We start from the raw sequence: 15,457 nt of genomic DNA, 5'->3' as shown, positions 1-15,457 counted from the left end.
CATATCCACCCCTCTAAGTAGTGTCTCTTTCTGCTCTTGAAGACAGAATGCTGCTATTTTGGTGACCCAGCAGGTCATTACATAGATTTGGGGGACAATATGTTGTCTTTGTTAGCAGAGATCAGTGATTTAAGGCTCTGTCTGTCATTAGTGATGTGCTAGCTTGGAGTAATGAGGAACTGGGAGGAAAGGTATGGTGAAAATAGTTTGCAAGCTGCTCTGTGGGAATGAAAAACAGAACTAACTGCTTTACTCACCTCCTAATTTCACAGGAGTTGGGGGGTAGTGTGTTTTTGTTAGGATTTTTTTCCTTTTTTAATTCCCCTTGAGTTAACAATTGTAGATGGCAGCAGCAAGTGAAGTCTGAATGGAATGATAGGAACTAAGGATGCTGGAGTCTGCTCTGTGGATGTCTTGCACTGTCCCTTGGATGAAGGTTGGTCTTCCCAGCCAATATAGTATTCAATTCATCATTACAAAGCAGTATTAAAAAACTTTAGGTGCACTTCCCTACTTTCTTTCCAAAGTAGATTTTCCCAAACTGACATCAGTTACACGATCTACTTCAACTCAGTGTTTACTCCTCTTTGCTAGACAACATGTTTGCAACCTTCTCACTTGGAGAAGCTTCTAATCTCAGGGAATTGAAACTAATTTCCTGCAGGATAGTAGATGAGCTGTGATCACTTCCTTAAAAGATTCTCAACACAGTGTTCTTTTAACTCTCTCTCCTGCTGTCATGTTTGGGAATTTGGAGGTATATTATCCCTCTTTACAGATACAGATTTGAAATAAAGCTTTCCAAGGCAATGGTAAAGTTTTGCCCTGCAGAAAGCTCTGCCCTGTGTAAAACCATGTTGATTGTGATGCCTGTTAGATTTTTCTTGTCACTTTAACCACCCTTAAAGCTTACACCCAGCTTTTACTAATAGTGAATGAGATTTCTTTTCTGAGAGATTAAATAGTTTTGTCCTTGTTTTCCTCAGTGCTGAATCACTTAACCTCGCGTATTCAGATGCTTCTTGTTAAAGTGTTTCCTTCAATTTAAGAGTTGGAAGTGGAATCTGTGAAATAAATTCTGTTAGTATTAATGTTATATGTTTCTTCTGGCTTATGAAGCAAAGTGAAGTGTTGGTTTTTTCCTACGATTTGTTCATAGCTTGCAGGGTAGCTTATTTTATGTCAGGTTGGTTTGACTGGGTACCTGAATGTTTTTGTAGTAAGCAGGAGGAATCTGGGAGGCTGTTTTCTGATTTTTGGTTCTTTTCTGTGACTGTTCTTTGGAGCATGCCCTCCCATCACAGGCTGTACCTTGTTTTCAAAGGCTGTGGTGTTGGGTTTTTTGTTCTGTTCCTTCCATACCTTGAATTTCCCTTGGTGTTCATACTTCCTTGGCTGTACACTGCCTTTTTCCCTAGAAATTATCTGTTTGTTTACAGTTTAGGCAAATGTCTGCATTTCTGTGCTCTTAATTTCTGAAAGTGGGCCCACCCTTTAGAGTCTGCTCGGGGAGCACTACTCCTGACACACTATCTGAGCAGACTGCTCTTCGTGCCAAGGTTGTAAGTGTTAATCTTGCTGCAGACTGGGGTGATAATTCATTGCTGTCACAGCAACACATGCTTAAAGTTGCTTCTTGCCAGATTTGTTGGCTATATGCTACACTAGAGAAAATTATTTCAAGAGTCTTATTGCATAGCCAGATGCTGTAGAACTAGTGCAATCAACCTCCTCTCCCCCTTTTTTATGACTGTTCTGACTTCAGGGAGGAAAGTATTGTACAGTGAAACACATTCCTGTGGAGCACTAGTAAAGAGGTAGATGAACTTCTGATCATGGATCATTTTTCTGGTTTTGCTTCTAAAGAAGTTCTGTGTTCAGGTGACAGAGGAAGGCTTCTAAGGTAGTGTGAGGGGAATTAAAAAGAAGACTTAAGCAGTGTCCCCCTTGCTGGTTTACTTATGTTCTCTGAAATAGTTGAGTGTTGTGGAAATGTTTTATTTTCTTAAAGAACATGTGGTAATGACTAGATTGGCTTGATTCTGAACAGCTGTGACTTCTACTGCCATCTGTGTCCTTATGATCTTCCAAAAGACAGAAACTTTGTGAACTCTCAGTTGCTAATGGCCAACGTATCTAGGCACTGGCCTGTAAATGCTATTTCATTTAGTTACAACTCCTTTAACGAGCTTAGGTGGTTCTAATTTTACCTCACTTGGACTTTTTATTCTTTGCTGCTCTGTAAAATGCCCAGGGATACAGTGTCATGCAGCCTTTCTTACATTTCATTCTGTGTGTCTAAATTATTTTCACTACCAGATTATAGGAAACTGTCTTGAAAACTAGAACTAGGAAAGACTTCTTACAGACCTGAGTAAACCACCTCTTTACTTGGCAGGGATAGCTTTAAAGCAACTTGAGATGCTCTCAAGAAGGCGTGAGGCAGGGCTCTCATTCTTTTTTTAATCCTGCTGGAAAGCATGAAGACTCTGTATTTGTCCACAAAACACTGCACGTGTTTATAACCATAGAATCAAAGCAGGAGTTCAGAACTAGGAATCTGTGTGGGATCTTGTGTAATACTTTTGTTCTGCTTTATGTGAGGTCACTGGTGATCTGCAGTTGTAAGAGTTTACTCAAGAATCCCCTGCTTTTGCTTCAAGCTCTTAGCTGTTTTTTTCAAGTGAAGTATGCCAAGGCAGTTCTGGTTTTTGCTCAGGTAAAAGACTTAATAATTCACTTTTTCCCTCCCAAGTTCTCCCTTGTCACCCCCATTCCAACACTGTGATTTGTGCATATGTATCAGCCTTTCTTTTTTCTGCATACAGGGACTTTAAGAGCCCAGATAACTTAATCCCGCTGCTGGGGTAGCCTGCACAGCTCTTGGGATCTGAGGACAGAAAGGTTGAGTTCTTTGTTGTGTTTCTGGCCTCCACTGACATGTCTGAGTAAATTATAGAAGGAGGCTGAATTGTCTTGCCATGTGCGTTGTAGATGTTGGATTTGTTAGGACAAAAGCTAGACCGACAGAAGAGCATGCTGGAAAGTACAGCTCCCCTGCCAGAGAATATTTGTTAGTGTGTTGGGAACAACAATTAATTAAGAGTTTCTGAAAACTGTTAATGTTCCTGAAATATGGGGAGGAACAAGGAAAGCAAATAATTATAAATACCCTAATTCTCTCTTTCCCGGTGAGGCTGCAGTTTCAGATCTTGAAGTCCAAAGCAGCTTTTCCCCACTTCCCAACTTCAATTTCTCACTTGGGAGACAAGAAGCATTAAGTTTATCTGTTTGCTTGAACTGATTGGCTTCAGACCTCAGTCACTGGCAGCTTTGGGGCAGAACTTGTGGAGTCCTACTTTTGGATGATGTTTCCCTGTTGGAATTCAATGTGGTAACTTTGGAGATTGCATCAAGTGGATTCTCTACTTAAGGGGAAGCTGTGGGTACCAGCAGACCAGTCATGTTGATTTGGGGAGAGAACTGAAATGGAGAAGGGAAGGCATGCCGTCTGTCTTTTGGCTTATTTGGGTTTTCTGTAATTCAGTCTTCCACTTACATCCACTTGATCTAAATTAGAATGCTCTTCTTCCAAGTACGTGAATGCTGGAGCCTTCTTGCCCATCCATTTTGGAGCAAATCCTGAAGCCATGCTTGGAAGGCTGCTTGGATATTGCTTCCCTGTTCTGATTTCAGACCCAAGCAGGTATTTCTTTCACAGCTCTAAGTAAGCTCTTCTGTCCTCCAGCAGGTGTCCTGAGGAACTGTGGGTTCTGCTCCATCATTAGACTATGGAGTTTGGCTGGTAAAAACAAAGGCTTTTCTTGTAGCATGTGTGGATCCTGTCAGCCATGTTAAAGTGAGATTCCATTGCACAAAATGATGAGGTCACAGACTGTGGCCAAACCTGGCTTTGTAGATGCCAGCAATACCCAGTCTCTGTTTGGATGATCAAAAAAGATGATTTGATTTTGTCACAATTGCTGTCTGCAAATAGCTTAGTCATGTTTGCTGTACAGTTTGTTCCACCAGTGTGTGTTGTAATTTTGAACTGTCTTTTTTTTCAGCTGGGAGTCCTCAGATCTGTGATTTTTGCTTTCTAAATGAATTATTCAAATCACACGATTACTGTATTTATACAACTGAAGTTTTCTGTGTTCTGCTTTACACAAAAAGCACCCTTAAACTCTTTTGATAAAATGAACTGTAAATTATATCTGAGTAATTTTTTTGAGAGCAGTCTGCAGCTTTACTCTGCAGATGCTCTCTTGGTAAATGAACCACTACTTAATTAATAGTGTTAATGGACATGCTGTGGGCCCAGTATTTGTTAATGTAGAACCAAAGTTATGTGTTTTTATGCTTGACAAATGTGACAATAACTGTAGTTCTGTCTTGTCAGAATGAATCAGTGGCATGTGCATGAGCAGTTGCATAAGCAGACTCTCTTCTCTTCTTTCAAGCATCTTCTACAGGCAATGTTATTACTACAAATTATTACTAATTTGCCTGCATTAGTGATCCCTAAGAGGCTGTGACATTCAGTAGAGCTCTCTTTTCCCCCTTTGTCCATAGCATTCCTGACCTGTCCATTATTGGAATATGTGTCTTTTGTCTGTTTTTAGTGGTGCTGCAGATCTTGGGCTAAACACACGTAGATAGTGCTGTGCCCCCTTCTCCCTCATCAGCTGCCACTGCTATCACTTGATTAGCAGAAACGGGATGTCAGGAAATACTGCTCTGATTAAATCTTTTGGCACTTTTAATTCCAAGAATTATTTCATTACTGAGAAAAAAAAAAAATAATGCCTGGCCATGGCTTCCCAGTACTGATGAAAAACACTTGAGCCTGCCTGCAGAACTTTCACAAAATTTCCCCCTCTCTTAGAAAACCTTTTCTCTGCATTCTTGATTTCTGTGTGATTAATCAAAGAATAATTGGAGTAGTTCATTAACTTTGGCAGGCAGATTGTCTCCTACATCAAAGTACTGTTCTTCTAGCTCTCTAGGAGTGGACAAAATATTTTTTTAATAGAAATCTTAATGTCTTCACAAGTAAGAAGTGGAAAATGTTGTGTGTTATGTAGCATGTTACTTTTGATTGCTTACACAGCACAGACATAAGGACTAGGAGAGCATCTGGAAGGTGAGAGTGTTTGATTAGTTTCACTGCCCTGACCTGTATAATGGCAGTAGGTGAAACAAGAAGGTGAATCCATTTGCATTTCTTTTTAAAATCAGGTCCTTTCACTAAGATTTATAAGCATTTTTTGTTTAGATATAGTTTTAAGACATTCTTTGGCATCTTTAACTGTTTTTGTTTGCTGTCTTGTAACTTGAGTTTTTTAATTTAGAGCTTTCTGGTGTGAGAATGTGAAGTAACCTCTGAAGTTTTGTCACAGAGATGCATTGTGGAATGAAACAGTGGCATTGTGTCAAAAGCGGTCTGTCTTGATGGTTCCTGTTCTGCAGAACTCTGAATAGTTTCAGGAACTAGAATAGTTCTCGGATTTTTTTAAAGGTCTTAGCTTCAGCTTTTCAATTTAAGTGAAAGTTTTGCTCCTTTCAAAAGTTCACTAACACCTGGTTGGAGCTGGCTACCAGAAATGGTTCTTGGAACTCCTCATTTGCCTTTTAAGAGAAGTCTTTGCCCCATAAAAGTGTTGTGTTGTTATGACTTTTGGTGTATGTGTTTGGTTTTTTTTTTTTAATAGTTTTTTCTTTTATTTTTTACTCTTCTAAAGGTACTTAAAAAGAAACTCAGCACTTGCTGTATTCAGTAGCAGGGGGTTGGATTGTTTTTTATCTTGCCAGGACTGGGCAGCACTTTGGCTGAAATCTCGTATTCCTTTCCATCTTTCATATTTTAACAGGGATATTCGAATTTTATGAAACCAATTTAATTCAGAAAGAAACTGATGTTTACACAGATTGTGTAATGCTCACAGCTCTGGGTCTGCTTTCGTGCTTCATATCAAGGATGGAGGGGATGTTTTAGGTCTTGGAAGTCATGTTATCTGCACTTAATTGTATTTTCAACCTTTCTTCTGCAGCCCTTCCAACATCTTCCTTTGGAACAGTAGAGGGTAGGTGAAGCTTTTCTAGAGACAGGCTTCTCTTTAAAACATGGCTAGCAAAATGGCAAAAGTGAAGGTGCCTTTATTTTGGTGGTTTTTTTATTTTATTTTGTCCTTTAAAGAGCAAGGAAAATAGGACGAAAGATCTGTTGATACTATGAAATAAGCCTTCACTGCAATTAACAGCCCGGGTGTTTTCCTGCTTTCTTTTCTTACCCCTGTGTTGCAAAAGCTTGCTGTCCTGCTGGGATTTCTTTTTGGAATGCAGAGGTGTGTTCTAGCTAAAAAGCATGTGCTTTGCCTAATAAGCTTTCCTAGCCATTGAGCCCAGCTGGCTGCTGCAGTCTTTATTTGTTTTGTCTTAACTAATTTTTATATCCACACTTTAAACTAACAGTTTTTGCATTAAATGACAAACCAAGCACAATGTCCAGAAATGAAACCAAACACTATAATCTACTAATTTTTGTTTTCAGTATGCAGCCTTATGTAATCAAGCAGCCTACTAAAAAGGAAGATGTGGAAATAATAATGGTGGCAACTAAATGGTGCTAAACTGAAGAGATCAGCCTTTGTTGGAAGGGAACATTAATACTGGTTTAAGGGTGTAGCTCTCCTCCTAAATACAAAAGACAAATGAGAGCAGGGTCTGGCTGGTCAGCACAAAATGTACTGTCAAATCTTCTTGTCTTTTGCTGGAGGAGAATTTGGATGTCATCAACATGTAGCACTTAGCTGGAGTCTACTGATAAGGTCATTTTCAGGTTGCTTCAGTCTTGAAGCTACCTCTGAAGTTGATACAAGTTCCAATTCCTGAAATTCAGCCACATGTCTCTTGAGTTTGCTCCAAGTTATGAATGAGCAGAATAAATGTTAAAAGATGAAGCATGAAATAGAAATTGTATTTCAACATAGTTGTGATTGGGTATTTACCAGTCTACAGCAGTGACACTGGAATTGCTGCTGCAAGGTTGTTCATGTCTTTATGAAGCTTTAAGAATGCTGTGTTTTTTCTTATGCCCCCCTCTGTTGTTGGGTCTTAGCTTTTGAAGTTGTTAGTGATGGGAGATGTTTTCTGGCTAGGAAAGCATTAGCCAATGGGAAAAGGAATACTTTCCATCTTCTGTGGTTGCTCACGGATTTTGAGACTCTTGGATGTCCTTAGCTGTAGATAATGAGAGACTCACAGGCATCTGTGATGAGGGAATGTATGGCTTTCTACTTAATGCTATTGTTTGGTATACTGAAAAAAACACTGAAACCCAAATATTGTTGAGTGGTTGGGAAGAAGATTGAGAAGGAGATCTCTTTAGCTGTAGTCAACAATCTGTAAAAGAGGAAAGAAATGAGAACTTCTCCGGCAGGATTGTCATGACACTTCTCAGGGGAAGGTTTCAGCTTTACTACTGAAACTTTGTAAAAGAAATAACATAAAAAAGTAGCATCTTTAACAGTCCCCAGATCAGTGATGGAAACTTAGAAAGTGATTCACAACCTCCATGACCTTTATGGTGTTAAGCCTGGCCAAGGATTGCTGTCCAAGCTTTTCAGTAGCACTCTGAAAGTGAAGAAACTGTGTCCTTGCTTTTTTGAGTTTGCTGCCAGTGTGTATTTGAAGTTCTATAGTATGGGAGGAATGGAGATATCAAGCACAAAGTACAAAGGTGTGTGATACTAGACATGTAGTTGTAAGGTTAGAGAGACTTCAAATATCACAAACTTAAAATGCTGTTTTCATCCTAGTGGATGGCAGGTTGGCTTTGAGGTAATTAATAAAGTGCTTGGTGGTATCTTGGAGATATGGGGGGAAGGACCAGACAGCTGAAACTTTGTAGTTCTATGTTTCTACAAAAAAGGCAAGTGTTTGTTATGGTTTTTTTTCCTCAACGTGTGGGCAAGATCCTCTAAACTCAGCTCCAAGAACTGAGTCTTATTAGGGAGGTACCAAATTGAGAATGTATTATGATGTGTTTTTATGTTGGGTTTTGGGGGTGTTCTTTGTTTCTTTGGGGGGAAGGTGCAGGTTGAGGGGCTTTTTGGTTGATTGTTAATTCCATTTAAGTGATTCCAGATTTCTGTACTTGGAATCTACCCCTTTTCCAAGCCATGCTGCACCACAGGAGCTAGAATTTCACGTGCCCTGATCTTGAGAGGCAGTAACAATTTAACTGCTCCCCTCCCAATTAATTCCTTTGAGAGACGGGTAAAATGAACTTACTTTGCAAAACAAGTTAATATTCCAAATGCAGCACAAGGTTTTAAAATATAATAATTGGCTGCACGTCCTATTTAAAATGATAAAAGCACTTTGCTAAGAAACTGTCGCCCACCTCCAGGAGTATTCTGTGGGACCACAGCAATTTGCAAACTCCAAATGAATAAAGGAATAAATTGTTGTCGTGAGAATGCTCATCTCCCAGAATATTTTTTTTCTGAAGATGCTTTCATTCATCCTACCAGTTTTACTGTGAGAAATGAAAACTTCTTTTCTTTTCCAGAAGGTATTTTCTGTTCACATGGCTTTGAGTTTTTCTAAGATGACTTGTATGTCCGTAGGGCTCAGAATGTCCATGTGTCTAAACCTTCAATCTTCTAAAGAGTGACTTGCAGTTCTGAGCAGCTCTGGCTTATCTCCATAACTTTAGGTTTGTGAATTTACATGAAAGTTTTCCAGTGAATTAAAGACCTCTTATTTTGCTCTAGTAAAATGAATTATTAATTTATTTTGTACTGAGGTATGGGGAAATAGCAAGCTGAAGAGATACCAAAGAATGTTCAGTGCAAGCATATTGAGAATTTGCTTTCATTCTCTGGCTGTTCCTAGGCAGTGATGTGCTAGTTGGCTTAGAGTGTTCCTGTACATGTGCAGCGGGATGAACATAAATGTCTTTACATGCTGATATCTGAATATCCTAGAATGAAACTAGACAAGCAATGTTTTTAGTTTGTCCATTGTAGTTCCATTTTATGCTAGTGAAAGCACTGTTTGAGACCCTCTTATTTTCTCCAAAAGACTCACTGTAATTTCAGAGGATGCACTTGTTTTGTGAAGACTGTTTAGTGTGTGCAGGTTAATGGTCTTTTCTGTGTCAGCTCATTCTGGCTTGTTTTCCAAGGGGAACGTGCTTCTTGGGGATGGTGTGTGGTGCTTTGGACAAACTGGTCTTTGGAAGGAGAATCAGCAAATGTTCGCTAAAGCTCTTGTTTTGTAATGTTCTTTCTTGTGGGCACTGTGAGGGGACTAGAACTTGTCTTTGGCTCCAATTAGACAAAAAGTTTTATTCTTGTGGCAAGAAATGAGTTTGGCTTGTGTGCCTTATTTGTTTGTTACATGTATCATCACTGACACCCACAATTGTCAGAAAAGTTGTAAGCAATGGGGTTAATTTCTGCACTACCAGTTGGCTTGCTTTGCTGCAGTAAATAGAAAAATGTCAGGTATAATAACTCTTAAAGTCTTTACAGAACGGTAACTCAGGAAGCTTTTAAAGGTAGAAATGTTTTCTGCCAGATTAATGCTTCTTGGTTAAGCTCAACAATGGATCCGCCCTATTCACTGTGGCCATTGGTTTGTCTTTTTTTTACCAGATAGTCACTAATAAATGCACTCTGTTACTCTGCTGCTCATTTTCTACTAGTCTTCTTTTTTTGCTGAGAGTGTTGATCTCATAAATAAGTCATGTCACAGAGCTTCTGTGCTGGAGCATCATCTGATCCATCTTTCCTGCTAGCGGAATTGCTTTGACTTTGATGTGGACTAATTAAGTTCACATATTTTTATGGACATCTTAAGAGTAGTTAAAGAGAAGATAGCTGAAATATCTGTGAGATAAATGAGGCTGTAGGACTTGCTAGGGTTTTGATCCTGTGTATCTTGAAGTTTCTTTTTTCTTAATGAAAGGGTGCTACCTGGAGTATTTCCACCAAGGGAATATGGCCAACTTCCCAAATTTTCATCTGAAGAATCCCATGTCTTAGCTTCATGCAGGGCAAAGTACAATCTCTGCAGCATGGGCAGGATTTAATAAGCCTCTGCACAGCATCAGGCAGATATGTCTGTTCAGCTCGCTCCTTGAATTGCTTCCCAAGTCACGTGCTCCCAGATTAGATCAATACATTACCTAACAGGACGTCTTAAACATTTCCACGATTTGCTGACATGGGGGAATGGTGAAGTAAAGTAATAGATTTTGTAGTAGAGCTTAGAATACACTTGCTGCAGTATTGGCAAGGCCTTGTTCTCGTGTGAAATTCATTCCTGCAGTGGTGCATTGCAGGAGACAGATCAAAATCAACACCCAGAACACAGCCCCCAATCATAGATGTTCAGGGAGAGGGACATGCATTTGAACCTTAAGCAGCTTACATGTTTTTTATGAGGCAAATAAGCTTTCCACTTGTAAAATAATCTTACTATAGGAGGACATGGGATTTAATTTGAACAAGATCCATTATTTAAATGGTTTAAAAACACAATAGGCTCTTAAATGCATCTTTTATAGAGTACTTGAGAAATCATTTAGATTTGTAAATGCTGGTAGTGGGGATGAGCAACTACCAAAGGAGAAGCAAATAAGCAATTTCAGCGTAGTCATTTGAATTCAGGAGAATTGCTTTGTTCTTGTTGAAATACAAGTTTTTAGTAGTGTGACTATATATGGGAAAACCAAAATTACATCTTCAAAACATCCTCTGTTTTCTTGTCTAGCTCGTGCCATTTGTCTTTTAAACTGTGAAACTTAATATTTTTCTTCCTGTTCATTTCACCCTTGTACCTGCTGTGGAATTTGATGTAAACTAAAATTGGAAAAAGATGCTTTTTAAAAACAAAGCAAAACAGACAAACAAAAAAAAACCAACAAATGTTTTACATGTTATCCAGAGGAAGGAGAGCAGAAAAAAAATTATTATGTAGAGGTTAAATGATAACTAGTCAGGTCTCTGTTTCACCCCCAAATAAAATTCTTCATTTCATCAAAGTTCTCCAGTTTTAGATTGACTTACACTGCTCTCTAGAGAAGAGCCCTTCAACCAAAGCTGTGTTTTTGGAGCTTGAATTCATGTACATACTAGTTTGTTTTATCAAAAGACAGCCGGTTTGTGCACTTGCTGGGATGCAGCATCTTGAATAAAGTGTAATGGAAAAGTTTTATCAGTTTGGAAGGAAAAAAAGTTTCTTCCAAGTTGCTTTCTGCCTTCTTTTGTAACTTGTTCAGGACTTTCGTTTTCCCTCTTTCACAGGTTTTTCACTTAGAGGCAGAAGTAGGATTTGTGGGTTAATCCCATCTACAGAAGGACAGCAAGCTGCTCAGATGGTCATAATGGTATATTTTTATTTATACTGTTTGAGAAATGTGGTGTTACTTAACAGCTTAGGCTATTTCGTCTTTAAAGTGTGATGTCGTTGTTTTCAAACTTGTGCTCAGCTTGTGGTCAGAGCCCAGTGTCCTGTTCACAGACCAGGAAAGCTGTGTAGGGATGCTGCTCACAGACCAGGAGAGCTGTGTAGGGATCTTCTCTCTGCTGCACCCAGTGGCAATTTGGGAACCAGCAAATACACCAGTGCATAGCAAGTGCTTTAGATCTAGTGTTTGCTGATGAAGAGAGCTGAAATCCTTAACTTTTTCTGCTGCTGTCTAAACAAACATTTAGAATAACCCAGTTTAGGAAGTTACTTGGGTTGGAGTTTTTTTAAGGTGACTTTCTGAACAATTAGCAAAGCACAAAATTCTGTAACTAGTGCGCAGTTTTGCTAGTACTAATAAAACCTTTACTAGTATCCCCACCCTAGTGGAGCTGGAAACAAAATTTACAGTATTGATGTTATATTCCTTTAAAAAAATGTTCACATTTCTAATTGGACAATATAATAATTAAGACTTGGTTGTAGGAAATGAGGGAACAATACTTAAGTTGATTTTTGTAAAGCCGATGTGTCAGAAATGTGCACTGACTCAGTAACTCTGAATCATCCTATCAGGATGTGGAGGAGTGATTTATATGCCACAGCACAGAGAGCTGTAGAATCAATTCCCTCTTTTTGTTTCTTGAAACCAAAGAGCATGGCTTTGAAGTTTTAAGTATTTAAATGTATGAAGTATCCCAGGCGCTGTGCTAATGGCTGGTGGGTCTGTGGTGTGCCTGCCTTGGGAAAGCAGTGCAGAGAAACTTGATGGAAATGTAGACCAAGAAGCAGCAGAAATGTCATAAAGCAGATTTGACCTGAATTTGTTACTCTTAAGGTGCAAAGAGTACTCAAGAGTAATAAATCTTGTCAGCTGTGGTTTAATGTTGGCTTTCTCCTCCCACATGGCAGAAGAAATGCTGCTTTTGGAAGAGCCATAGGGTGTCCGTCTTCAATGAAGTAAGAAGTGGTGCTTGGTTATATGACCTTTTGTGATTGACTGCCCTTTTTTTCTTTCAAAAAATTAGGCTAAGGGAGGCATGCAGTTGCTGGTTGTACCAAGGTTAATTTTAGAATAGGTTTCTCAGTTTCTCACAGAAATGCTACCTCAAAAGTAACAGTCAGGAGTGGGGCTCTTCAGTGTCTCCATGTGCCTTGAATTCACCTTCTTTCAAGTCCACTTAAATGCTGCCTTGGAAGGAGTAGTCTGAGCTGAAGTCATGCTTCTGGAGCACAAATGCTGTTTCCTGAGAACAAAGTGATTTATGGTTACAAACTTATATATGGAGAGAGAATTGCCCACATACACCTGTACTCTGTAGGTAGGGATATTTAGAGCTGCACAACAAACAATCTATGTTGACTGAAATTTAATTTCTTTCTCAAGAATTAGGCTTGGTTTTGGGCTGGAAAGTGAAGTCCAAAGACTTTAAATAATTATGGTAATGTATTAGAAAATTGCTTTCTCCTCATGTTTCTGAAGTCTCTAAGCTTACTTTAAAAGATGGGAAAGTAGAAGTAGATTTGTATGGGGAAATGTTTACTTTCCTACTGCTAAGAATTTGGACATGATCTAACACTTGCAGGGACCCATAGTGTATTTGCTTTAGGAGTACCTTACTCATCTGCTGCTTTGAGTTACTTGTTGAACACGTATAGTGTGGTAAGAGGTTCCTTAAGATCTTTAACCTCTGAAGCCTCCCACTGTCTTGTTAATGTTACCTAGTTCATCTTTTACTGTGAAACTTTGTGGTGAATATGGTTTGCAGACTGAAAGGTGGGAGGTCTTTGGCTTACAAGTTCCTAACTGACAACAGCTCCGTTCTGAAAGTGCTTTGGTATATTTAGTGTGAGCATAAGAGGCAAGACTGCTTAAGTACCCTAGTGGAAACCTTCTTTAAAAAGATGTTTTCCTTTCATGTACAATTAAATACAAAATGATCTTCTGAAGCTACTTCTGAAGTAGCTGGCAGTAGGGAAGGATGGTTTGCAAAAGCTGAGGTCTGTTGTGTGCCTGTTGCATTTTCTGCACTGTTTGCTTGGCAGGGATAGTGTATTGCTCCTGGAAACTGCCAGTTGTTCATTTGAGGAGCAATATTATATGAAGTTGAAACAAGTTTGTAGGTTTTTTGGAACAGTTGATGCTAAGTGCCCAGCTTGACCTTTGTGCTTCAGGTGGAGCCTGAGCTGGCTCAGGAAAGGTGAGCAGGAATGGGAGATGTTGGACAGGGAACTGCCAGGGCAGAACACCAGCTGGATGCGTCAGTTTTCTCAACTGCTGTTCTGATGGTAGGATGGTAAAGTAACAATAAGCTATTCTGACAATTTGGGAAAAGACTTGAAGTGTCAGCAGCCTAGTTTATTTGACCTACTGATGCCTGCTGCTTTCTTTTTAACTCACTATTAACAATGTCAAGAGCAGGTAGTCTTTAGAGATGGGACTCGTCACCTGTAACACAGGTCAATAAGCAACCAGGTTTCTTTTGTGTGTCATGCACTAGTTTTAACATTGTTTGCTAGGCTGCTTTAACCTCCTTCAAAGAAGGTTCAGGAAGTGTTTGGATGATGCTCTCAGGCACATGGTGTGATTCTAGGAGTGCCCCACACAGGGGCAGGAGTTGGACTCCATGATCCTGATGGGTACCTTCCAACTCAGCATATTCTATGATTCCATTATAAGGTATAGAAGCATTGCTGAGAATCTGGGCATGAGTTACCACTGTCTCAGTAGTAACAAAGGGGATCAGTAGAGGAGAAACACTAAGGAAGGAATTGGTATTTGAATGCTGCTCACTCCTGCAGCTTTATCAGAAATGTCAGTTACTGTGTGCATACATCATTTGCATTGTGCAGGACCATTCTTTACAGTTTTCTATCATTTAAAAACTGATTATAGTCTTCCAAAAATAAAACACTTGGGACCTCTTCTGGTGTCTGTGTGCAGTTTTTTAGAATAGCAAAGCAAAATTAAAGGAAGTAGAGGTTCAGCATGGACTGAAGGAAGACTAGCTGGAGACATAAGATGAGGGACTGAGTGTATGGGGAGAGAAAAGAGAGTTAAAGATGGAGAGTAGAGTACTTGAGCATGAGGAGAATAAAGGAGAGAAGCAAGAAGGCAACAGAATAAAATTGTGGAGAGAGCAGGATATAAAGGGGAGAGGGTATGGAGGAAGGGGAAGACTCTACATTTATGGGTGCTCTTGTATCTAAGAGGACATCCAAGAGAAAAGCAGAAGTGACAGGTTGATTCTGCAGCTGAAATGCTGGTTGACTTCCCTAAAACGTCTGGAGCATCAACAAGACTTAATTGCTTTTTAAAAAAGTTGAGTCGTGCTTTAAAGCAAACTTGTGACTTTATGGATCCAACTGACTTTTGATCACTCATGTGCAGGTTTCTGTTTCGTCTTAGACTGTCACCTCAAGAGATGCCAGCAGGGGTGGGAGTATTATGAAACAAAGTAATTTGACCATTTGGGGTGGGAGAGTGGCAGCTTTGTTTTAACTTAGCAAATTGTTTAAAAGCACAGACAGATGAAAAGGAGGCAGCTAATCTAGTTAGGAATAGCCACTATTTATTTTTTATATCGATTTCTTTCTTCGCTGTCTTTTAACCTTGTTTTCTTACAATTTTAGAAAGCAACATCTTGAGCTGTACTGAACAAATGGAGGATATGGCTAAATAGCTTCCTTTAAAGAAGTGATTGAACTTATCTGTTAACTTACCACTTGTAAGAAACTCCACCAAAAATTTCTTTGTTTCAATTTTCGTTGAAAAATACAACTCCTAGGGTATGAATTTTTTGCCTTTTACCCTAAAATGATCATGTTTTACATGCTTTCTATGTCATCTGTTTACAATACATGTAATGCTAAAAGATTTATTTTTAGCTGGCTCAGTAAGTTAGCTAGTTGCTAGAGTTGTTGTCATAGCAGCAATCTTAACAGATAGGCTGGTCCTATTTAGCTTTTGCAGCCA

General features: G+C 39.3%; 1 protein-coding gene across 9 annotated transcripts in view; it reads left to right on the top strand.

Annotated features, from left to right (window-relative positions):
- Window positions 1-15,457, top strand: part of USP22 (ubiquitin specific peptidase 22) — a 92,157-nt gene that overhangs the window by 12,669 nt on the left and 64,031 nt on the right. Inside the window, exon 2 of one of the 9 annotated variants that reach the window (XM_051632124.1) lies at window positions 11,319-11,401. The exons of 5 other annotated variants lie outside the window; for them this stretch is intronic. In XM_051632124.1, the coding sequence (XP_051488084.1) occupies window positions 11,390-11,401 (12 nt within the window). In that variant the 5' untranslated portion in view covers window positions 11,319-11,389. Of the gene's footprint in view, window positions 1-3,786; window positions 3,806-11,318; window positions 11,402-15,190; window positions 15,210-15,249; window positions 15,271-15,457 lie in introns of those variants that run through there. 3 more of the 9 variants (XM_051632130.1, XM_051632125.1, XM_051632126.1) reach the window with 3 other exon arrangements.

The sequence above is a fragment of the Apus apus genome, chromosome 14 (genome assembly GCF_020740795.1).
Source record: "Apus apus isolate bApuApu2 chromosome 14, bApuApu2.pri.cur, whole genome shotgun sequence".
NCBI lineage: Eukaryota > Metazoa > Chordata > Aves > Apodiformes > Apodidae > Apus > Apus apus.
This window is presented reverse-complemented; position numbering and strand designations above follow the sequence as displayed.